Source organism: Marmota monax, unplaced genomic scaffold (assembly GCF_021218885.2).
Source record: "Marmota monax isolate L192 unplaced genomic scaffold, Marmota_monax_Labrador192_F-V1.1 WCK01_AAM20220418_F8-fsc00064, whole genome shotgun sequence".
NCBI classification, from domain to species: Eukaryota; Metazoa; Chordata; class Mammalia; order Rodentia; family Sciuridae; genus Marmota; species Marmota monax.
The window spans coordinates 10,763,275-10,789,139 of NW_026694542.1; the positions used below are offsets into that span (position 1 = coordinate 10,763,275).

The following is a 25,865-nucleotide window of genomic DNA, read 5'->3' on the forward strand; positions in this document are numbered from 1 at the left end:
ATAAAGATGTTGTATCCACTGAAAATTTAAAAATAAATATTAAAAAAAATTCTCTCTCTCTCTCTCAAAAAAAAAAAAAATCAAATCAAGTCTTCCAGATTTTTTTTTTTCTTCTGGCCATATATACTCTATTAAGACAACAGAACTGGACTATTTTGATGGCGTCACTTTGATGTCCAGTATAGAAACTTGGGCTGAAGTAGCAATAACTTAGGTATCTCTATCAGGCCTCTGCATTGTATCAAGAGATCAATTTATTATTGGGTTGTGAATTCTTCCAGAGTAGGGGCTCAGCTTTTACTCAATCTTACAAAAAATTCTGACACTAAACTCAACAAATGTTGTCTGGATAAAATAAAATGATTAGTAAGGCCAGTTCTGTTGCCCAATACCTACACAGTCTTTTGGAGCTTGGTCAAGCTTTTTCATCCATCTGCTTCCACAAAAGCCTGCTTCCTTGTGGAGGCAGCTTTGTCCCTGGGCTTAGCTCTCCTACTATGCTGCACTTCAATATTTATTTATTTACTTATTTATTTATAGTACTGGCCATGGAACCCAGGGCCTCACACATGTTAGACAAGTACATTCCCACTGAGCTACAGCTGACCTTGAACTTGTGATTCTCCTGTATCAGCCTCTTAAGTGGCTGATATGACAGGTGTGCACCACTGTACCTGGCCACTGAACTTCAATTTAAATAAGCACTTGATGTGTGAGTGTTGTATCCATAGTAGCCATGAAACATCATCACTTTAGAGGTAAGGGATGAAGGCATAAGATGTACAGCATTAGTCAGGCTCAGAATGGAATAGTCTGTCTATACCATGATCCCAATTTTAAGACAGAAACAGAAATGGAAACCATATAGGAAGTACTATCAACAATTAAAGGATTGCTTGTGCTGGATGAAACATTCTTTATTATTTTCAATCTCAGATTTAAATATCAGGAGATATTTAAAACATAAAAGATAGAGTAATACTTTATTGATATTCAGTATTTATATTTAAGCTGTGACTTTATACATTTTGTCACCTGAAACCACCTTTATACATATTTGTTTAAAAAAGTTAAAACTTGCTGACTTGGTTAGCCCTTTATTTTTTTGCTGAGACTTAAAAGTATGTTGCACACATCCATCAAACCACTCTATGAAATGCAAATTAATCTCTGCATTTCAGCATTTCCTGAATCACCAAATACCACTGAAGATAGATAAAATATTTCTTCTGAGACTTTTCCTTATTTCAAATTTCTAGTTGTGAGGATGGAAAGTAAGTTAGTGGCTTACCGCAAAATCAATAATTTTGTAGTTATTGTATGTAGAGCATAATTTACTGATTCCCCCCCTACTTCCAGGAGAATCAAGACATGCACATATACATATGTGTGTCTATTACTATGTGTTACTGTGTTTCTTTGGCTAACCAGATAATATTTAACCTTTTAAAAATAGAGAAAATCATGGGCTGGGGATGTGGCTCAAGCGGTAGCACGCTCGCCCGGCATGCGTGCGGCCCGGGTTGGATCCTCAGGCCCGGGTTTGATCGAGGTTCGATCCTCAGCACCACATACAAACAAAGATGTTGTGTCTGCCGAAAAACTAAAAAATAAATATTAAAAAAAATTCTCTCAAAAAAAAATAAATAAAAATAAAAATAGAGAAAATCAGGGGCTGGGTTGTGGCTCAGTGGTAGAGTGCTCGCCTAGCACGTGTGAGGCCCTGGGTTCGATCCTCAGCACTACATATAAAATAAATAAGTAAAATAAAGGTATTGTGTCAACTACAACTTAAAAATAGAGAAAATAAAACCAAAAAGTGGAACTCCCCACCAAATGTCCATTAAGTAATGAATATATAAACAGAATGTGGGCAAATTCATGTAATGGAATAATATTGAATCATAAAAAAGGAATGAAGCACTAGTACATACCTCAACATGGATGAATCTCAAAAATGTCACACTAAGTGGAAGAAACCAGACATAAAGGGGCACATATTGTATAATTCCATTTATATGAAATGTTCAGAATAAGCAAATTTATAGAGGCAGAAAGTAGATTAGTGTTGCCAGAGGGGGTGGGAAGTGACGGCTGGTGGTTACAGGGTTTCTTTTGGGGATGATGAAATGTTCTGGAATTGGGGTGACAGTTGTACACCTTTGTAAATATACTGAAAGCTATTAAATTGTTTGATTTAAAAAGCTGAATTTTATAGTATGTGAATTGTATCCCAAATTAAAAAAATAAACATAGCCAATCACAAAAGCAACTGAGGCTCTAGGGATTTTTAGGTTATTCACTGAACTTTGACAAGTATCAATTTCTAAAATGAGGATTAGATGTTCTCTTTTGTCCTTCTAGCTTTAAATACTATAGATTCAATTTGGATTTTTTTAACTTGGGAATTTCTCATAGTAAGTGATTTGCCCATTGTCTGAAATATAGAAGTGCAAGTAATGATGGCCTACATCTGTCCTTGGGCAAATACTGCCTAACATTAAGTATGTTGCTTAATCTAAGTTTTAGGGTTTTTTTTTTTTTTTTAAGGAGTAAATATTTCTCTTCAGAAATAAGGAGGAAATCCAACTCCTTGATAAAACCAAAGATGCCATCAGGATAAAAAGCAGAAGTAGTACACACCAACGGAATTCAGTTGGCCAGCTCCCTATACCATAAAATAGGCTTTATCTAAAACAAGAGTTTCCTCTCACTGTACAAGGGCAGTTTAAAAACTCATGGTTTCTACTCCATTATTCCTGAGTTTCACATTTATTTCTTTCATATTTTTGTAATCTTTCTGCTTTAGGTTGTTCAAATTATTCAACTGCAGCTACTTCTGTCAAACACCAAATCCCATGAGGGGATCTGTACCTTTTTTCCCATAATCCAATAAAACATCTTTACCCCAAGTCAGAGACCAGGCTGATAGTTAACTGGATAGGACAAGGACAACTTCAGAGATGCCATATAAAAAAAATTTCAGCTGTTTCAACCAAAGAATAAAAAAGGAAATGCAGCCATAATTGACATGTAGAAAGACGTCTAGTGTTCACCAGTAGACATCTAATTCAAATCACTGAATAAAATAGGAAATCCCCAAATCCAAATATAAACATCACAATAAATCATATGAGCAGGCAAAAATGTGACTTATGGGCCCTATGCAAAGAAAATCCTTGTGGTTTTAACCAACTCTTCCCTAGCCACTCCCCAATTGCCATTTCAGTTAGTTGACAACTCCATTCTTCATCAACCTGTTAGGAAATCCTGTTAGCTCTGCCTTTTATACACACACACACACACACACACATCTCATCAATTTTACCACGACCAAGACACAATTTTCTTTGGTTTGAATTCTTGCAATGGTACTCTCCAATTTCTAATCTTGCCCCAAATACAATCTATTCTCAATGATGAGTTACAGTGATTCTTTTCAAATGAGATGTCTAATGATGTCAACTCTCTGGATTTAAAACCCCCTAGAGATTTCACTGAGAGTAAAAGCCAAAATGAGGTCTGATAGGATCTGGTTTCCCATTTCCTCTCTGGCTTCATGTTCCATTACTCATTCTGTTCCAGTCATATAGGACTGTTTACACTTTAAATTTGAGCCCCAGGGCCTTTGCACTTGCTATTCCCTAGTTATCTACAGGGCTCACTCCTCATGCCCTTAAGCCTATATTAAAGTGTTTTTTTTGTTGAAGTCTTCCCTGACTCACTCTCCCTGCTCATTACTTCATTTTTCTCAATAGCACTTATTACCTTCCAACCTTATAATTTATAGTTTGCTTACTTTATTCATAATCTGTTCCCATCCAAAGACAAACTCCATGAGGGCAGGGTGTTTGGGGAATTTTATTTACTATCACATCCCACCACCTAAAAGGGCAGATACTCACAAAATGTGTGCAGCGTGAGCATTGTGGAACTCACCAGTGTCGCCCAGGTCAGAGCTCTGAAGAAATGTACGGCAGCGCTCCTTGTGCTCCTCAAGGGAACTTCTCTGCTTGTAACTCCTACCGCAAAACTCACATTTGTAGGGTTTCTCCACTGAAAGGAGAGCACAAGGGCAATCAGCGACCTTCAGGAGTCTCCGAGGCTCCCTAAAGATGGCAGACTACAAGAGCTTCACCAGAAAATGAGAGTGCTAAGCGGAGCCAGTGTACTGGGGTGCTTTTGAATCTATATTAGTTTTACATTCAGCAAGCTGTAATAGGCTATGGACTATGGTTGATTCTTATGTCAAAGTACTCTTCAAAAAGATCCTCTCCTGTCTCAGAAAAAAGGATTTGGATTTAATAATCACCATTGAGCATAGTGTTTGGCTCCAGGTTAAATCTCCTTCTTCTTGTTTGACAAAAATAGGGCTCTTTTATTCCTCAAGAAGGTTAGTGTGGTGTAAGAAGGAAACGGGAAGGGGTCCCTTATTTTGTGATGTCCATTTGGCTCTAAGTATAGACTGTGATAGCTTTTGGGAGTTAGCCATTCGGCTAGAAACTCTAGAACATCAACATGTTTGGATAAATTTATCTCACCCTTGTCAAGTGGCACAGCAAAGTCTGGGTTAACCAATACAAACTGAACTAATTAACTAAGGATAATTTTAATTAATAGAATTAAGTTTTATTGTAACAATGACCTCATTTAAATTTTTAAGATAAAGCATAAGTTTCCTCAAAAGTTCACCTACCATATAATTTAGGTAAATTTATCCTTTCAACTCCCCCCAAATACTTTATTGCTTGACATATATAAGTAATAAACTCTCTGCACAAGCCTGGCTTTTCTGACTTGTTGATAAAATGTACCTGAAGAATTTTTCAGTTTTAGGGACTGAAATTTTAATTTTCTTTCCATTTGTGGTGTTGGGGCTTGAACTCAGGAATTCATGTATGCTAGGTAAGTGCTCTACCTCTGACTTACACCCCAGCCCTAAAATTTATATTTATATTTTTATTTTTTAAATATTTATTTTTTAGTTATAGGTGGACACAACATCTTTATTTTATTTTTATGTGGTGCTGAGGATCAGACCCAGTGCCTCATGCATGCTAGGTGAGTGCTCTACCTTTGAGCCACAACCCCAGCCCCCTAAAATTTTTATTTTTTAACTCTTTTTCCTCTGCTTAAAGCAGAGGCATTAGAATTTAAAGTGCTATAAGATTTTTATGAAATCCCAGACTAAAATAAAATGCAGGTTTGCTAAAGCTAAAAAGTTAAGCTCTAAAATCTGTCTTACAAATGCCTTATTATTATTATTTCTTTTATGTAAAAGGCAACAGAAAACAACTTTTCTAAATTTTGAATGAACCTCACCCTTAGTGCACTACTTTGAAAAATGAGCTGTAAAAGAAAGAAACCTTCCCTGCCACTTATGATCTCTCAGGAGGGGTTTTGTTGGGTTGACTTGTTTAATCTTAGTCTCTCAATTGTGACAAGTTTTGAGGTCGGGGCTGGGTTTTAGTCGAAGCAGTAGATTCAGATTGACATAAAAACAACCCTTTTTTTTTTCAATTAAAATTTGTCAGATAACATCAAGAACATCAGGTCCCAAATTTGAAAATAAACCTAGTTTTATTTTTCTAAGAAGGAAATTCTAAAGGTTGAAAAAATGTATTGTTCTGCGTGGTCAAAATAAGGAGTAAAAATATTTAAGAGAGCAGATGGCTTTTTATGAATTTTTATTGCTGCCCATCTCTTAGAAATTAGAAATAAGTAGGCTGAATGATGGGAAAGTTGGGTGTAAGAAACTTAGCCAAGAATGGCCAAAAAGGATCCCTCAACAATGATTGACACTTGGTTTACAGGTTTTATTTTTTTCTTTAAAAATTTTTTAAAATACTTTTAAAACTATACATTCATTTGTCCAGTTTTCTGAAGGGAATGTGTGTATGTTTGTGTGTGTGTGTGTGTGTGTTTATGTGTGAGGAAAATAATCTTTTAATAAAGTTTACCATAAGAAAATAATGATGGTTCTAAATTTCTTATAGAAATTAAGGCATTTTTCCAGGGCAGGCTCTTCCTGTCTGACTGTTGTTCTCCAGGGGTGTAAGGATGTTGAGGAGATCATCTCTACTGAGGCAGACGGAGAGCAATTAATGCCTTAATGGAAGTGCAATTAGCCCTAGAGGTCTGCTGTTGTAACCCTTCAGAACTGGAATGACAGATTAAAAGTCTCCACACTTAACTCTTTCTAACTTCCACAGTTACTAGACATGGAATGTTCATTTCCCTCACTTACCAGAATGTGTCCTAAGATGCCCCGTGAGCGCATCTCTTCTTTGGCATGCGTAGTTGCAGAGGTGACACTTAAAAGGTTTTTCCCCTGTGTGCAGTTTAATGTGGCGGAGGAGGTTACCTTTCTGAGTAAAAGATGCCCCACACTGATTACACTGGAACGGGCGTTCACCTTTAAAGGGGACAAAAAAAAAATTCTGCTCACCAGGCAAATGGAAAAGCACATGCACATATTAGATGCCTATGGCAAAAACTCATCTTCTAGACAGTTCTGTTCACACTGGGATCACTTGGGAGCTGCATTTCCAGACAAACAAGATTACTTATGAAATCTTCCCTCCGGAAGAAATGAAGCACCCATTTAGGATGGTATTGTCTTGTCTTGAATCAGAGCAAAGAGACAAGGGTAGCTTGCAGAGTTTTCTAGATGTAAATGTTTATATTACTTAGCATTCCTTTTAATATAATTTCCTTTGAAATAAGACAGACGCAAGCCCCAATAAGGTGTTAAGGATCGAGAGGCTCTTTTTTGGAGTATTCATATCAGATGTCAGATGGGATCTATTGGCTCAATGGGACTGTCATTTGCAAGCTTTCCTATAGACTGCCTGTTTACTATCTGAAGATACAGTCTTTATAAAAACTTGTAATAAAAACCGTGTCCTGGGCTGGGGTTGTGGCTCAGTGGTAGAATGCTTGCCTAGCACGTGTGGGGCACTGGGTTCAATCCTCAGCACCACATAAAAAATAAATAAATAGGAGCTGGGGTTGTAGCTCAGTTGTTGAGCGCTTGTCTAGCATGCATGAGGCACTGGGTTTGATCCTTAGCACATAAAAAAGAAATAAAAATAAAGATATTGTGTCCATCTACAAGTAAAAAAATTTTAAATAAATAAATAAAGTTTTAAAAAAAAGCTATGTCCTTTTATCTACCACATTAAACCCAAAACAGTAAGGAGATCTGCTTTTACCGAAGTATTATGCAAAAATATACAGATATCATCTAAGAAGCAAATCACACAATTCAACTCCTTACTTACTAATGGAAGAAAAAGCATTTGGTTGGCCTAGAACACTGTGCTCTCTATAGGCTTGTTTTTTTCTTCTTTTTGTAGCATTTACAATATGTTTGCCAAATGCACAATGAAGCAGGAGGGAGAGATACATCAAAATTATAGCAAAGATCACTGGAAGTAATCCAAAGCCCCAAATCCTACCACTTCATTCCTTGAGCGGCTGTGTTAGGACAGTTTTCAGAATTATGGAAAAAAGAGACTATTTACCAGTATGGCTCCTCTTGTGAACCATTAAGACATTGAAGCTAATGCAGGATAATCCACACACATCGCAGTTCATCTTTCCACTGGTTGGCCTGCCACTATCATACGAGACAACATGTCTCTCCAGCTTAATATTTTCATACTCATTATATTCTCTTGCATAGCTATAAGGAATTTCAGGCTCTTCTGCATTTCCCAAGGGCTCTGTCTTTAAAACATTCTCATCTCTTTCACTGTATTCATCTTTCTCTTTCATCGAATCATCTGCAGGGGAGAAAATGCAAGACATGAACAATGACTGCATTTGAAGCTATGAAAGCAGTTCAGAAAGCAGAGACCCACAACTGACAATTAAATACCAAAAGGAGCTAACATAACATTGTACATCTACAAATGCCATTAAGATGATTACTCATTATTTCAATTCAAAACCACAATCTTTGGAAAACACAAATACTCACACACATAAAAATAGATGACAGTGTTTTAGCTATCCAGAAAATTAGAAATAATAAGTTTTTGCCATAACTGCTCTAAGGGACCATGAAATGAACATTTTGAGCAACCTGTCTCCAATACTAGGGGAGAAGAAAAGCTCTGAGATCTAGTACCTTTTTTGGTGGTGGCTGTAGTTAAAAAGGAATGGTGATGTGCTCTTAGGTTTCAAGGAGAAAATATCATTTTAATCCTTTAAACAAATCCAATTTATGAGATGTGAGCCACTATGAGAACTAAATAGTTAGCACCGTTTTTTTCTAATTTTGAGCCACACATCCCTTTCCATGCATATGAACTGCCAAAACACATTTTATCTCCTTATCTCTCTTGGGACTGATAAAGACACAAAACTAAGAGTAAAGGAAGCTGTCAGTGCTAGTGAAATAGTGTTGAGAAAGATAAAAGGAGAAGTAATTCTTAAGTACAACCTAAGGAGCCACTTCTATTGACATAAGTATACGAGATCATTCTAAGCAAAGGAAGGGACACCCAGACCCAAGGCAAGAAGGAATAGGCCTAAGAACTGGAGAGGAGAGGAGGGTCTGGCTCCAGTGAGCTGGGTGAACAAGTACCATCTTAAAAAGGGCTGTCACACTCTTAAAGTGAAGAACGTAGGAAACAGAGAAGGGAAATTTATGTGCCAGCACCAACTAAACCTAAATATTTGCCTGACAAGATAACAGGTGTTTTTAAGGGATTTTTCATGTATAAAAGTATGCTATAGAAATACTTTCTGCTTTAAACATTGCTTCTTGGAAATTGGAAGTTGTACTTCCCTGTGAGGAATCACAAGTCAATGGAATTTAAGGCTAACAGGGAAATTAGAGATCAACTAATCCGACCCTCTTGTTTCTCAGATGAGGACATCTGGGAGTAGAGGTTTCCAGAGATCTGTCTGAGCTCACACAGCCAGGTAGTAGCAGATATGTGACTGAAATGTGAAACTTAATCCAGACCTATCAATTACTTGGATATGACCTCACACACTAGATATAAAAGGTCTAAGTGGCATCCTACCAACTATGCCATGCCCTCCCTTCACTGGAGTAGATGTTAAACCCAAACACTCTGAAAAAAAAAAAAGATATTTTTAAAAAGCACACTCCTTCCAAAACACATCAGTAAGTGTTGCTCCTGTTGCCCCACAGGAGGAAGTACAGCTGCAGCTGGGCCTGGCTTGCTACCTTCTACCCAAGTTTCAATTTTCACTTCTATCAAGGTTACCTTTCATCTATATTAACTGTGTTTGCTTAATAGAGCAAGACAGGGCTTAACCCCCACCAGCAGAGCCCTGGCTGCAGCCCTGTTTCACTGCTTACCACAGTCCACGGTTCACAGCTCTCGCTCTTTGGCAGAGGCAGGGCTGCAGGATAAGCTTGCCATGTTCCACATTTGCCTGTCCTATGATCTGGGTTGCATATGAATTGAAACCTATGTCCTGCTTGGAAAGGGGTTCATTTTCTTCTTCCTCTGGATGGGTCTTGCCTGCTTTCAGATGGAGTGTTTCCTTAAGTGGTTTTGTTTTAAAAAATTTTTTTTTGAAGAGAAGGATGCACCTGAGGCTTGTACCCTCCTTTCTTCCTCCATCACTCCAGCTGTGGGTGATATCCCACCAAAGCTTGAATGCTCTTCAGTTTGCATGTAGGCGTTTAAAAGAACCTCAACGGAAAACTTTAGCTACTGAAAACCATAAACAGCAGAGTGAAAGGGCCAGCAGAGAAGGATCCTTTTCATCTTGGTTAGAAAATGTAAATATGACTACTCTCAGGCCACCCCATGGTCAGTGAACATTAAAAAATAGCAAGATCAAGGGGTGGTCTTTCTAAAAACAGAACAGAAGAGAGCTGCTCCTTTTCTCAGGGTTTTGGTCAGCCTGGCCTGGAACTCAATACTACTTCAACTTGGTTCAAGGTCAGACCTTAGATTTATGTCCTTTATGACTTAGCTGTGGAGCAAGAAAGACAGTATTTGAGACTAGGACCTGTCATAGGGAAAGCATAAGAGTCATATGGACAAGCCATTAATTAGGGAAGTCCTTTGGAGTACTGGACCAAAAAAGTTCCTGGTATAATTGCTCCTTGACCAGTTTTAGATAAATGACCTGCATGACCTCTCTATAGGTGAAGATAAACAACTGCATGTTAGAACAAATTAGAATCTAAGGTATGAATAGGATTTCTGAGAGATTACTGGGCTTAGCATTCAGACTCCAAATATATCCACTGAAACATCCAGGAAAGACACTAGACTGCTCTAATGAAGAGATTCACTCCATTCCTTGAGAGGAAGACTTGTTAGAGTAAAGGAAAGGAGGAAACTCTACTTAGTTTTCCTAGAAAATGCTGATAAACATGTCTAAAGTCAAACTTGTTATCTTTGACTCCAAACTTCCTTCTGACTTGTGACTGACTTATTTTTACAAATGGCATCTCCCCTCTTTCAGTCTTCAAACTATGGAATCCTTTCCTTTTCCCTCTTTACATCAAGTTTGTCTTAAGATCTGTCAACTCCATATCTTCAGGCTCCCTAGGTGCCACCTCCTCTTTTCATTCTGTTTGCAATTTAGTTTTTAGCCTTCCATCACATCATGCCCAAACATACCCTCTCTCAACATTTTTTTCTTTCTTTAAAAAATGTTTTTTAAAGTTGTGGGTGGACACAATACCTTTATTTTATTTATTTTTTATGTGGTGATGAGGATCAAATCCAGTTTCTCACACATGCTAGGCAAGCACTCTACCACTGAGCCACAACCCCAACCCTCAACATTCCTTTCTAGTCAGATTTACTACGAGGTTATTTATGCTTACTGCCTCTATGGCCTCAAAACTGACAAAATCCCCTGGAATCTGGCTTCTGCCACCATAATTCACTGAATCTGCTTCCCTGAAGATTACCGATAATCTCCTGATTTCTAAATCCAGAGCCTTTTTCTATGCTATTCCTCCTGACTTCTTGGTAGTCCTTGACACCACTGGCCACAATTCCTTGTTCTTCTATATTTCAATTTCTTCAATGAAATCGTACCTCCCCTTGCTTCCTGATTGCTTCTTTCTACCTCTTTTTCCTCCCTCTGCCTCCTACCTATTTCTGTTATCCTCTGTTTTCTTCCCTCTATACACCTCTCCTATGGTGATTTCATCCATTCATAAAGCTCCAACTAGCATCTTTTTAATTTTTTTTAGTTGTAGATGCACACAAAACCTTTACTTTATTAATTTTTATGTGGTGCTGACGATTGAACCCAGTTCCTCACATGTGCCAACCTAGTACTCTACCACTGAGCCATAACTCTAACCCTCCAATGAACATCTTAAATAATTAGTTCCCCAATATATATCTCTGGGTGTAAACTCTCCCTGTCTTCAGTCTTCTATTTCCACATTCTTCCAATGTTATCTTCCCAGTTTTTCAGACTACAATTCTTAGAGTCATCCTTCTTTTTTCTTGTTTGCACCCCATTTTCAATCACTCATTGGTTCTCTTTGTACCCAATCTTCAATCTGTGCCCCATTCACTATTCCCTGTGCCCATTGTCATAATTCTCAGACCCTCTTGCCTTTCCCACAACCCATGGTCTCCACATTGTTCTCCTTTCTCCTTTCCAGATCACCTTGTATATTACCACAAGGTTGCCCTTCCTAAACTATAGCTCTGGTCATATTCTCACCCTGTCAAAATTTAACAAATTTTAACCAAACTAAACAACTTCTAAGTATTCTTCGTTTTGCTTATATCATTTTTCACTGCCTAAAGGTCTTTCCCTAACATTGCCATAGGTCCGAGTCCCACACATCTTCTAAGGCCAAACTCTCTCCCTTCTAAGTATGACTTCTCCAATCTTCCCATCTGGAAAACAACAGGTTTCTTCTTCTTTTAAGTTTACTTATAAAACTACTTCATCTCCCCTATGGACATGTAAGCTTGCTGAGGGCAGAAGCTATGTAAGCCATGTACAGGTACCTCAGTATTCCCTATGACTTTGCTTAACCTGTACCTATTGAAAGCAGTGGTTGCTTGATATGGTGGTATGGTAGTCCCAGTTACTTGGGAGGCTGAGTCTGGAGGATCACTTGAGCTAGGAGTTTGAGGTCAGCCTGGGTAACATAGTGAGACACCCAACTCAAAACAAACACGTAAATAAACAAAAGACCAGAGGTTGTATGGTTTTAAAACAGAAATTTTAGGGCTTCTACCATAGATCTATAAATCTGAGTGAGGGAACTGGAAGTATGCATTTCAAAACATGTTTTCTAGGTAAATATGTATACAAAGGAGTTTGAGAACTGCTGTTATGGAGTTTGACCCAATGCCCTGATAAAGTAGACATCCAATAAATTCTTGGTACCTAAATATACTATTACATTAGCCTCCTAGCTGGCCTACAGTATATGTGACCTCTGTTATGCTGTATCCTATTTGCCAGATTAATTGTCCTGTGGCAATGAAACCCTTCTTAGAAACTTTCAATGATTTCATTTGAGAGAGAGAGAGAGAGAATTTTAATATTTATTTATTTTTTTTAGTTTTCGGCAGACACAACATCTCTGTTTGTATGTGGTGCTGAGGATCGAACCTGGGCTGCACTCATGCCAGGCGAGCGCACTACCGCTTGAGCCACATCCCCAGGCGATTTCATCTAGTTTACAGAATGAAGTCCAAACTCCTTAGCAAGGCTAGTCCAGAACCTGCCTCACACCTACCTGATCATCTCATTACACTTGAACTTTGCTACTCAGAGTAAAGTTCTTGGATCCAGCATCCTTTGGGAGATTGTTAGAAATGCAGATGCTCAGATCTCAGTCCAGACCTACTAGATCAGAATTTGTAGTTTAACAAGATACTCAAGGGTTCTTCTGCACAGTTTGAGAAGGACAACAGCAGTCTGACTGATCATGGTCCCAAGCCTGTTCTCCAGCCTTTCCCACACCTCAGATGTCCTTCCACCACACCAAAGATCTATTCACATCCCAGAAGGAGATTAAATGCCACTTCTTCCATGCAATCTTCCTTGATATCCTTGACCAGAAGAAAATTCTTCTTTTTCTTTGTTTCATACACCTGTTTCATTCAGCTTTAAATTTAGCATGATGCAATTAACATCTACACATCTATCTTTGTTTAGTAGGCATGTTCATAACATGTTACATGTAAACCCAATAACACTGTTCCATTGATTTATATTATATGCTCAGAGATGTTTATCATCATTTTTCACTGATTTTCAGTTGTCAGGGACTAGCAGCTCCTGAAGTATTTAATAAATACAGAAAATCATAAAGATCTGGCAACAAATACCCAAATATACTTGAGAAACGGCCTCACTGTATACTTAAGTCATAAAGTGAATGGACCTTTTGTCATGTGAATAATCCCCCATTTTGTTTTTGCAAATTCTAATCTTCTTATTCTATGTATCAGGTTTCTTAGACATACAATTAAATTAATGATTTAAAAAGACCATCTAGAATCTTCAAAGACACCAGCAAAATTTTATTTATTTATTTATTTTTTTTGGGGGGGGGAGTAAAATTTTATTTCTTAAATCAGGTGGTGGTTTCAAGGATGCCTGTTTTGTTATTATTATATAAACTGTACATGTAATTATATGTGTCTTTTTATATGAATGATCTATTTCATAATAAAAATGTTAAAGGCTTTCTAAGTAAATTTTTTATAATTGAACTTGTGGGGAAAAGAACATAGCAAACCACAAATTGCTGATAAAGGTAATTGCTACACATTCCCAGAGGAGGGAAAAGATGTCTAAATTGAATCTAACCCATAGGAAATTAGATTAAACTAAACTTCTTTCTAAAGGAGCTGCTCTGGGGTACAATTGTTCCCATCTTTGTCTATGTTCAGAAGGCCTCTTAGGAAGATGACACACACTAACACACACACCCCCCAGAGAGAATTTTGTAGGCTGAAGAGAACAAAGGTCTGGCTCATGGGGGCTGATGCACATGGTTTCATTTCCTGGGGTGATGGTTATCACATGAAAGGCTTGCACTCCAGAGTAGACATTTTTGGTTTCACCTGAGACATTGCAAAAACAATGGGTCCTGGAAAGGATCCAACATCTAAATCCTTCAGGGGCAATAACAGTCTCAGCCAACTGTGCCTCAGTTTGTTTTTACAGGCACATAAAATGCTCGGTTGGAGAGAAGAACCTATCAAAGTCACAAACAGAACAGGCAACTTGGGTGCCTTGGAGAGCACGTTATTAGGAACTTCCTCATATTAAAAAGTAGGTTCCAAATTTCCTTCCTAAACTATAAGACCTCAGAATCCAACTCTGAGAAGAACTGAGTTCGAAGTAATAGCCTCAAGTTTGCCAATGATACTGTGAGAAGGGACAGAACAAGTCAGAGGCTGTTAGGGAAGACACAAACGGGTGATGTTGTTTAAGTGTTTTACAAGGATCGGGGGTCATAACCATGAAATCCTCAGCACATACAAAAGTCAACTGGATAACAAAGAAGCTTAATCATCTTAATGTGGCATTTTAATGATGCCACTGATTTGCTATGCCAATTCAGAGATAATGAGGCCCTAATGCTACAGATGTTCAGCCAGGCTAAAAGAAAGGGGGGTGGGCTTTTTGAGCATGCCATTTTCTAACTATCCAATTAAACAAATTGTGAAAGCATCTAAATAGTTTACCAGGTTTTGACAGCTGTTAATAGGATTTAGAAGCTTGAAGCATTAAAGAGCAAAATGGGAGATATATGTATTGTAGGTATTTAGCCTACGGAGTTTGTTGCTATCATCCAATCCAGCACAAACAGATAAACTACAACAGATTCCCTTATAAAATTAATACCCGTACTTCTTTCTCACAATGGCCTCTTTGTATTAGGAACGAAAACACTGAAATCGTCGGTCATTTTCATTTTCTAATTCACATTTTTATGGATAAGTAATGAGAGACAAAAACCTGCAATATTTTTATTTTTTTTTTAAAGTTGTAGTTGGACACAATACCTTTATTTTATTTATTTATTTTTATGTGGTGCTGAGGACCGAACCCAGTGCCTCGAAAGAGCTAGGCAAGTGCTCTACCGCTGAGCCACAACCCCAGCCCTAAAAACCTACAATATTTTGAGAACTAAAAAATAAAGTTTCAGAATTTCTTTACTAGTAAAATTATAAAGTTTCAATGGAAACTTTTGATTATTGATTTACAGGATCCATTATGGTTTCTTCTTTCTCTTTTAAAGCTTAAAATGATGGACAGTTATTAACTTTAAAAATGACTCTTTTTAAAAAAAATTCTTAGTTGTTGATTGACCTTTATTTATTTACTTATATGTGGTGCTGAGGATCGAACCCAGGGCCTCGCATGTGCTAGGCGAGCACTCTACAGCTGAGCCACAACCCCAGCCCCTAAAAATGCCTCTTTTAAAATTAGGAAAAGGGCTGGGGATATAGCTCAGTTGATAGAGTGCTTGCTTAACAAGCACAAGATCCTGGGTTCAATCCCCATACACCACACACACACACACAAAAAAAAAAAAAAAAAAGGAAAAAGTGATTCAGACTAACAAGAGATAAAATACTAATATCTCAATAGCAAAGAAATGATAGATTTGAGTAATATGTGGTTGGTTTAAGTTCTCATTAAAACATGTTCTCATCAAACTTTTAAATTTACCCATATAGAATCTATACTGGTAATCAGTAAATCATGTCACTTCAAATGTAAGAGCATTATCATGAAAACATTAAAAAAAAAGTTTCAGTTGCAAAGGACTCCTTCAATTTTACTGACATAAATCTTTTTATTATTATCTGATTATCAAATAGGTCATTCATTGGCATAATAATACAAACAATTTTGTTCAATAAGCAATTCACTGCTTCCCCGTTAGAACAAGAGGAGATTCACCACTTTTAACAACAGGAGTACACCACTCAGCAGTAGGTGAGGTTCCTGTTGGTCAGTTGAGCTAAACTCCTCAAATGTCATGGAACCAGTGCAGTTCTTTATCTAAAACTGTTGGAAGAAGTGGAGAACATGATGTAAGAAAGTTCTTTCCAAACCATAAAGCAGTCTACAAATATAAAGTTCATGCTGTCAATTATAGAGATTAACTTTTTCTATTATTTTACTATGAATTATATGACTTTGTGTTTGTATTTCTGGAAAAAAAAAACCCTGCTATTCATCAAAAATAGTTGATAAAATACCCTAAAGAGGTTGAGGTTTTATATGTTAAAGAGTAAAGATAGACTAAAGTATGCACCGGGTAGAAATCTCATTCATAAATACACAAGAAAAAAACTTCCTTTTCATTTAAACATGAACTATTGACTCTATCTTTCTTAAAATTAATTTAAAATTCAAAGCATTTATAATATAATTCTTTGAAAAACTGTCATCCATATATAATTAAATTGGCTAAAAATGTTCTGACTGACACCATATCAAACTCAGGACCACAGGTAAAAGGAAGGAATGAAATGTCTTCCATATACAGAGCCAAAGAAGATCTTGCTGTATCTAGTGTGTGTTATGTTATGTAATAATTAACATATATATTCCACATAAAAACTAGAAGTATTTTCAAGCCAGAGATGAGCTTTTAATGATATTTGTGTCCCCAGAACCTATCAGAGGGATAAATTACTTTAAAAATTGAATGAACTAATGAACGAACTTCTGGGGCAGCCTAAACCAATTTACTGATGATAACCAGGCCAAGGAAGGAAGAAGTAGTAAACGAATGAGGACAATATGGCCCTATTGGTCTACAACAATCTGAAGCTGATATGCAGCATGTAGATTTTCTCTTTTAGAATACACGAGAAGAGGCCTCAGTCCCACGTGATGGTCAGTTTTGCAGCTGATATCTTTGCTCTCTGTAGTCTGGCTCCTGCCACTCCTACTCCATCCCTTTGCAACAATAATGCACTACTTCTTGATCCTCTTCCCTTAGCTCCATTCTTCACTGGTTCTCTTCCTTCCTTGCTTATTTATTTTCTCTGTTTACTCCTCTGTCTCCTAGATGTGAATGATCTCCAGGGGTCTATTTCTTGAAACTTTCACCTCTTCACTTTACCATCTCTCTCCTGATCCAACTTTTTATGGTGGATGATTCCCAAGTCCATTTCTAAAAGATCCTTCCTTCTAAGCCCCGGGCATATACATCCAATCACTTCCTGGATTTCCTACACTTGGTTCATACTCCAACAAGCTGCAAACTAGCTCATTATTTTTCTTCTTCTTCCTTTCCAAAACTACTCCCCCTGTAACATGCCCATTTTCCATCCACATAGTGCTATTCAATGTCAGTGTTTGCATTTTGTTCTACTTGTATCCTCAACATTTAATACTGTGCTTGGTACAGAGCTCAGGGACTGCTTCCCAAGTAGAAGGAAGGAAGGAAAAAAAAATTGAGAAGGAAGGAAGGAAGCAATGAACAATGACTTTGTTCTTTGCCTCAAGTACAAAATTAGGGTTGATTGTGTTTTTAAAAATCACACAGACAGCAATTTTGCCTAAAGCTAGCACATTAGCTCAGAGTAGAGGGAAACGATAAATTGTATTTCTAACTAAAGGTATTCCAATCAGACCCAAATTATATACAGATTTCTTAAAGGAGAGGGAAATGAATATAAAGATTAAAAATTAGATGATTCTTATTTTTTTCTAACATGAAATTAATTAAATTTTTTAAAATACCAAAAATAATATAAAAATTACCATCCCAATGTATTATTTGGACTTTTGGCTCTCTCTGCTTCCTTCCCTCCACTGGTTTTCAAATAATGGGATTAGAGCACTGAGAAATATTGGAGAGACTCAATACTGTCTTCTCCTAGGTGAATGTATAACATTAAAAGCGCACAAGGGAATAAGCTATCTTGTCACTGGAACATGTTCATCCCTGGGGGTGAAGCACAGCAACAGCTTAACAGCTGCCCAGTCATACACTTTAAGGCTGCAAGCAAAACTGCATCCTAGCTCAACCAGAAACTGTGGAGGAAATATTGTCTAGCAGAATAAAACTAGAATGGAATCCAGCCAAGAAACTGGAGAACATGTCCCTTCTATTTCAAATGGTAATTCCAAATGATCACAAATAGGTTTCTATTAATTAGATTCAAATAATGGAGTAGGTATTGATAATTACAGGGAAGGGACAATATGGAATTTAGCTCTTTTTTTTTCCTACTAAAATCTGAATCTTTGCAGTAACTACTTAGGTGACTTGAACAAGTCACTTGACTTCTATGAATTTCCTCATTTGGGCAAAGATAATATCTATACCTCACAGGGTTGTCACAATAATGAAATTAAGCAAAATAATGTATGTAAAGGTACTAGCATAGTAGCTGACACATAATGTTTATGACATTGAGTTAGATAAGGTCTAAGATTTCTTAGATATGACACCAAAAGCATGATTTATCTTACAACTCAATAATAAGACAAATAACCCAATTAAAAACACAGAAAAGATTTGAACTGACATTTCACCAAAGAAATTATACATATGGACAATAGGCCAATGAGAAGACACTTGACGTCATCAGTCATTAGAGAAATGCAAATTAAAACCACAATGAGATATTCCTTCACACCCACTAGAATGGTTATTACCAAAAAGACACACAATGATGAGTGCTGGCAAGGATATGGAGAAAATGTACTCTCCTATTTTGCTGGGGGGATATAAAATGGTGCAGCCATTTGGAAAACAGTTTGGCAAATGGTAGGCAGCCTTCTAAATGGCATCCAGTGATCTCTGCTTCCTAGTTCATACATGGTGTGATCTTCCCTTGAGTGTGGACTGGACCTAGGTGATTTGCTTCTGATGGCAAAAAGCGATGGGAGGCGTCACTTCTGTGATTAGGCTATAAAAGACTGTGAGTTGGATCTTGTTCATCATCTCTCTCTCCTTGTGTGCTTTTCTGAGAAGTAAGTTAGAAAGATTATATGGAATGGGAGGCCACATGTGGCCAACCTCAAAGTTTCACAACCCTCAAGACTGAATCCTGACTAACCATGAGTGAGTTTGGAGCTGACCCTTCCCTAGTCAAGCCCTTGTATGAGACTACAGTTAAGGTCAGTGCCATAACTGCAGGCTTGGGAGGGACTGTGAAGCAGAGGACCCAGAGACAATGTGCCTGTATTCCTGAGATCATACATTTATATTGTTTTAAGCTGCTAAGGATTGGAGTAATTTCTTACATACCAATTGATAACTAATATAGGCAGTTTCTTATAAAATTAAAAAAAATTTACCACACAACCCTGCAATTCTACTTTGAGGTATCTACTCAAAAAAAAAAAAAGAAATAAAAAGAAAACATACATTCACACAAAGACTTGTATGTAAATGTTCATAGTAGCATTATTCATAAAAGCTGAAAAATGTAAACAATCTGAATGTCCATCAGCCAGCCACCTGATAAATAAAATTTACTATATTAAATACAACGGAATACTACTCAGAAATAAACTACTCAGAAACAAACTCCAGATACACACAGAAACATGGATGAACGTCAAGGAAGTTGAAGAAGCAACTTCTAAGCAAAAGAAGCCAGAAGTAAAAGGTTATGTATGGTATCATACCATTTATATAAAATGTCCAGAAATGAATATCTATAGAGACAAAAATCACATTAGCAATTGTCTGGGACTGGAGGGAAGAATAGGAATTGACCACACACAGGTACAAGAGGTTTTTAGGGTTATGGAAATATTCTAAAACATGGGGGTAGTTGCACAACTCTGTTAAGTTTACCAAAAAAAGTCAATGAACTGAACACTTGAGCAAGGTATGAAAATTATAACAAGATGAATGCTGTTTTTTTAAAAAGAATAAATATATACAGATTAAAAAATAAAAATAAGCCAACAGCAAGCTATCCTCTATTGACACTACCTCAAAGGGAAGATTTGTAACTACACATTTATCAGCTACTACAAAGAAGATCATGACAAATGTATGTTGTTTTTTTGTTGTTGTTGTTTGTTTGTTTTTAAGCTATGACCAACCCCACAAATCCTTAAAAGACTATCTTTTAGGCATTTAGGAACTAGGATATAGCTCAGTAATGGAGCACTTGCTTAGTACAAGGGAGGCAACTGGGTTTGATCTCCAGAAACACACACACACACACACACTCACTCACACCGAAAGACTAACTCCTCTTTGTTTTCATGCAGATGGTTTCATGTTCTCTTAAATGAAATTAACAAAAATAAATGGTTAGGGGGCTGGGTTGCAGATCAGTGGTAGAGCACTTGCCTGGCATGTGTGAGGCACTGGGTTCGATCCTCAGCACTGCATAAAAATAAATAAAGATATTATGTCCATCTACAACAAAAAATATTTTAAAAAGAATAAATGGTTAAAAAAACACAAGATGCATCTCCTACTTGGCAGTAGGAAAGGAGGCTAAACAATCAATTATAAAATAGTTGGACTGACAGGATACTCTTGTACTTAGTAATTTTATTATCAATTTCAGATACATACCTAACCACTGATTTTTGCTTTTTCTAAATTGTGCTATAATCCACAAGTATACAGATTTTCAAACTGTGGGTTACTTATTTGCCATATTTTATGCTTCATTGACTATACTGTCTCAATTTCTATTCTGTTAATAACTTAGTGAACTTTTCTAGGCTATAATTATCAATTAGTTAGTGAGTAGATCTCTGACCTGCAAGTCAGCAGTGGTATAAATGCACATGGAAGAGTGCTCTGAGGGTTCATTCAAGGATGTGAGGACTTAAATTTCTCATAAATCAAAAGGAAAAAAATTAAAGAATTATCTTTCCTATATGGTCTAAGAGAAAGAACTAGCACAACCTGAAAGACTAGAAAATCAAGCTGATGGTGAGTAAGGGAGAGGTAATATAAAAATGCCAGAGATGGCTTTGGGCTCCAAGCAATAAAGGAGGTAATAAAAGACCATTAAGTTGTTTCCAAATTCGGTTGGGTAGGAAGTATGGTTACAAGCATGGACTGACTTAAGTTCATCAAAAGCCTTTCATATTTTCTCTAGGGCTGCTCTGAATTTACTCAAGGGGTAACAAAGGATAACAAAGGCATATCTGGGATTTCTGCTTCTGTAGACGCAGGTGCAGAAAAGCCTGGTTCTAACAAATCTTGTCAATGTCTTTAATGCCACCAGACTGACGAATATAGTGAAATATCTGTCACGATCCCATTTTTACTTTTTCAGTTGACATAATTAACAAATCTATTAAGGGTAAGGTCACAAATTATTTTTAATTATTAAACCATGGGTCTCCATATGTTACTGTTTAGACAGCATCACCCACTGCAGAATAGTCTTCAAGACTGTCATTCCTGCAATCTCAAATCTAGATCCAACTGCAGTCAGTTAAAGCAGATTTCAACCAGGCAGCTAAATGAGAAAACATCTGGACCTACCAGTCAAACTGAGAAAGGTCACATGTTAAATCCAGATAATCTTGTTTATTGCTGTTTGAAGGTTATACACCAAGGGCTGGATTACCAGGGTCCTCCTTTAGGCCTGGCTTTGACATCTTCATTCATCTGCTGTGTGTGTGTGTGTGTGTGTGTGTGTGTGTGTGTGATACTTTAAAATCCAAAGCCTTAAAACTACTGTATTGTTAGTCACTTCCAAATGTAATTTTCCTATCTCTGAGCCCAAATACTCTGTCAACCAATTGCTGGACTTCTGATTAAACTCGGGAAGAAACCACATAATAGAATGTCAAGGGTGAACATCTAGCATTTTAAAAACTGTTTTCAGAGACTGGGGATGCAGCTTAGTGGTACAGCACTTGCCTAGCAAGCCTGAGGCCCTGAGTTCAATACCCAGCACTAAAATTAAAAACAAAAAAACCAGTAGGACACAGTGGTGCACAACGCCTCAAGTGGCTGAGGCCGGAAAATCATGAGTTCAAAGACAGCCTCAGCAGATTAGTAAGGCACTTAGCAACTCAGCAAGACCCTTTTTCTAAATAAAATATTTAAAAAGGCTGGGGAGGGCTGGGGTTGTAGCTCAGTGGTCCATCGCTTGCTGGTACATGTGAGGCACTGAGTTTGATCCTCATCACCACATAAAAAATAAATAAATAAAATAAAGGTATTGTGCCTATTTACAACTAAAACAAATTTTTTAAAAAAAGAGATAAATTTGAGGGTCTGGGGCTGGGGCTCAGTGGTAGAGCACTTGCCTAGCATGTGTGAGGCATTGGGTTTGATTCTCAGCACCACATATTTGCAATTAATAATAAAGGTCCATCAATAATCAATAAAAATATTTTTAAAAAGAAATACATTTGAAGTCTTATATTTATCCTTTATATAAAATGGACATTAAGAAGATATTAAGGTGAAATTCCCATTTTCATCATAAGTTTACTTTTAAAAATAGATAATTGTTGGAGATGGGGTTGTAGCTCGGTGGTAGAGCACTTGCCTAGCATGTGTGAGGCCCTGGGTTTGATTCCCAGAACCACATAAAACTAAATAAACAAAATAAAGGTAAAAAATAGATAATTATTTATTGTAAATAATGAAGGTTTAAACTGTTACTACATACTTTCAGATATATCTGATGAAACATAAATTACTGCAATTTGATTTACCCCATCATAAATTAACAAATACATAAATTAGCTTTTAAAAATCTAAGAAATTTTCTCCTTCAACTTCTATTTCCAGTTCACTTTACCCATAGAGTCTTATCCCAATACACTACTCTTATATTCTCAGCTCTTCTATTGCTCAGCCTATATCTTTCCAACCAAAAAGAAGAAGAAGGAGGAGGAGGAGGAGGAGGAGGAGGAAGAGAGAGAGTAAGGCTATTTTTGTTACCATGAAGTGCAATATGTCAAAAAAATTCCTTCTGGATCAAATTATTAGAACCAACTGATTAAAACAATCATGGTATATTATAATTATATATATTTATACATATACATATATATACATGTGTGTGTGTATATATATATATATATATATATATATATATATATTATTTTTTATTTGTTGATGGACCTTCATTTTATTTATTTATTTATATGCAGTACTGAGAATTGAACCCAATGCCTCACACATGCTAGGCAAGTGCTCTACCACTGAGCCACAACACCAGCCCAAGATTATATTTGCTAAGAAAGAAATATTGATGCAGGAAGAAACATCATGACCAATGCCACAGAGCAGGAAGCCCAGAAACTACTCGCTTATACAGGGAATTTGAAGGGGGGGAGGTACCTGTGATTGAACTCAGGGGCACTCGAACACTGAGCCACGTCTCCAGCCCTATTTTGTATTTTATTTAGAGACAAGGTCTCACTGAGTTGCTTAGTGTCTTGCTTTTGCTGAGGCTGGCTTTGAACTTATGATCCTCCTGCCTCAGCCTCCCGAGCTGCTGGGATTACAGGTGTGGTCTACCACATCCAGCTATAATTCTTGATCAATAATTATCAAATATAAAAAGTAAAGTTTGGGGGGAATGTATCTCTCTCTTTCTCTCTCTCTCTTAGTTGTAGTTGGATACAGTACCTCTATTTTGTTTATTTTTATGTGGTGCTGAGGATTGAACCCAGGGCCCCACAGGTGCAAGGCAAGTGCTCTACTGCTGAGCCACAACCCCAGCACCCCCTCCTCCTCCCAAATGTATTTCTTAATGAGAAGGATAAAGGATAATTTGCGAAAGTCTAATTAAAGAAATTATTGAGTTGACCCTTTGTTTGGCATCCTGAAAGTACTTGCACTGCAGAGATGGGTGAGGGATGTGCCTTTCTTTAATGAAGTAGAAAAGGTCATTACAAAAGAGGAGATGGGAAAAAAAATGGCAGTGGCTTCTAGGGCAGATCAGTTTTAGGAAGAGAACATACTGAAGTTGAGAACCTGGAAATTAATTCTCTTAAAATAATCCACATGCATTCAATCCTTGGAAAACCTTCCCAGTGTTTAAAGAACACAGTTAAGAAAAATCCCATTGCCAAAATATACTTAAATGCTCTCCTTCACTTTATTTGATTAATCAACAATTGTTTAGTGAGCACTTGTGGACAAGGTAAGGAATAAATGGACAAATCAATTGTTGGATGGAAAGGCAGAAAGAAAAGGGAACAAAACATTTACTATCTGCCCAGAATTTTGGCATAAAAGAAGAATATGACCAAAAAAGATTGTCCTTGCCATGTCTTTGGGACACAATAAAGTATAATAAGACCTGTCACAACACAATGTACAAATTTGGCTATAACAGGATTGGTGACTGCCTGCAGTTATCCACCCCACTCCCTTCTCAGATAAGAGGAAGCTGAAGTTCTTAGTGCTGTGGAAGTGGGCAGGAAGTAACAGCTTCATGATCCTTCGGAACTTTTAAAGTTTAATGCATGTCAACTGTGTCCACTGTACACTTCACAGTGGTTGTTTTGTGCTTTTCCTAACAGCACAATTGCTATATTTCATTAACTTTACAATAAATATGATCCCTATATTTTGTAAGATAAAATTCTGGATCCTATCTACTATAGGGAGATCAGGAGATCTCATGTACTCTTCTCATCTCCAACACTATTTTCTTTTACTCAAATTACCCTACCCCCAAAAAAGCCCCTGCTGGGTTTATAAATTATTAGGGAAAAAAAAAAGAAAAACAAATTTATAAGCCAGGACAGGTTTTTGTTCAGTCCTCAGGTCAGTGGTGTGCTGGTAAATGCTTACCAACCAACACAGTGAGTAGGGAGGGTTTTGTTGATTTCAGTGGTATAAACAGTCCACCATGGCCAATTTCAAGCTACCAGTGTAAAGTCAGCCAGATCACAAAATTCCTGAAATTAATTAACTAATTAATTTATACCAGGGATTAAACCCAGGGGTGCTTAACCATTGAGCCACATTCCCAGCCCTTTTAAAATATTTTTTTTAGAGATAGGGTCTCACTGAGTTGCTCAGACCCTCACTAAGTTGCTGAGGCTGATTTTGAACTCTTGATCCTCCTGCCTCAGCCTCATGATTTGCTGGGATTTATAGGCATTTGCCATCGTGCCTGGCAAATTCCTGAAAATTTAACAAGTGACAGTGAGCTGGCTCTGGCACACCATAGGGACTATCCTTTTCCCCCCGCAGGGTCCCCGCTTCATGTAGCTATCAAACTGCACAGGGTCCATGATGGCCTAGTCACCACGGCTGGTGCCAAACCTTGTGTGAGCTCAGGACTCAATGGCAAGAGTGGCTGCTGTGGGAGTCAGCATGCTCCTCTGGGTGTTTCATGAGTTTGCTATCCCTACTGGAAGGAGGCGCCAAACGACTGCTCCACAGAAGAAAAATGAGAAGGGGAAACTTCCCAAGGATCCAGTAAGGACAATGGGAGGACCCATTTTCCTTTAATTATTTCGATTGTTCATCTTCTTTTGCAGATACCAAATGCACACCTACACATTCCTCTTATTTCACTGTGCTACACAGTCTGGTTTTAAAAAACAAAATCCAGAGATGTGTTTTGTTAAAATGTTTTCAAGGAGACACGGTCTTGGTTTTATCACCAACAGAACCACTGTGTGACACAGTGGAAGCTCTAACACTCTGCCCAGTGTGAGCACATAAAGAAATCCCCTGTGAGTGAACTTGTGCAGCAATGCGCTGCTGATTTTGTAAGATAACCCCTGCATCCCATGAGCGACAGGCTTGATCTGGGCTTGAGAGATGTAATATTTTGATAAAAAACGGCACTTCCTTTTGAAGCATGTATTTGCGTGTGCTAAGCCATACCGCGGAACCTCAATGAGCGCAAGGCGAGGCTGACTCGGTCTCTCCCAGCTCTCTCCAACCAACCTCCTTCACACATCTATTGTAGCAGCAA

At 37.5% G+C, this 25,865-nt stretch overlaps 1 protein-coding gene across 1 annotated transcript in view; it reads right to left on the bottom strand.

Annotated features, from left to right (window-relative positions):
- The window catches only part of Ikzf3 (IKAROS family zinc finger 3), an 89,979-nt gene that overhangs the window by 22,624 nt on the left and 41,490 nt on the right, over window positions 1–25,865 (bottom strand). Inside the window, exons 4-6 of the mRNA XM_046420407.2 lie at window positions 7,527–7,787; window positions 6,248–6,415; window positions 3,940–4,056 (exon numbers count right to left, since the gene is read on the bottom strand). Coding sequence (XP_046276363.1) covers window positions 3,940–4,056; window positions 6,248–6,415; window positions 7,527–7,787 — 546 coding nt within the window. The remainder of the gene's footprint in view (window positions 1–3,939; window positions 4,057–6,247; window positions 6,416–7,526; window positions 7,788–25,865) is intronic.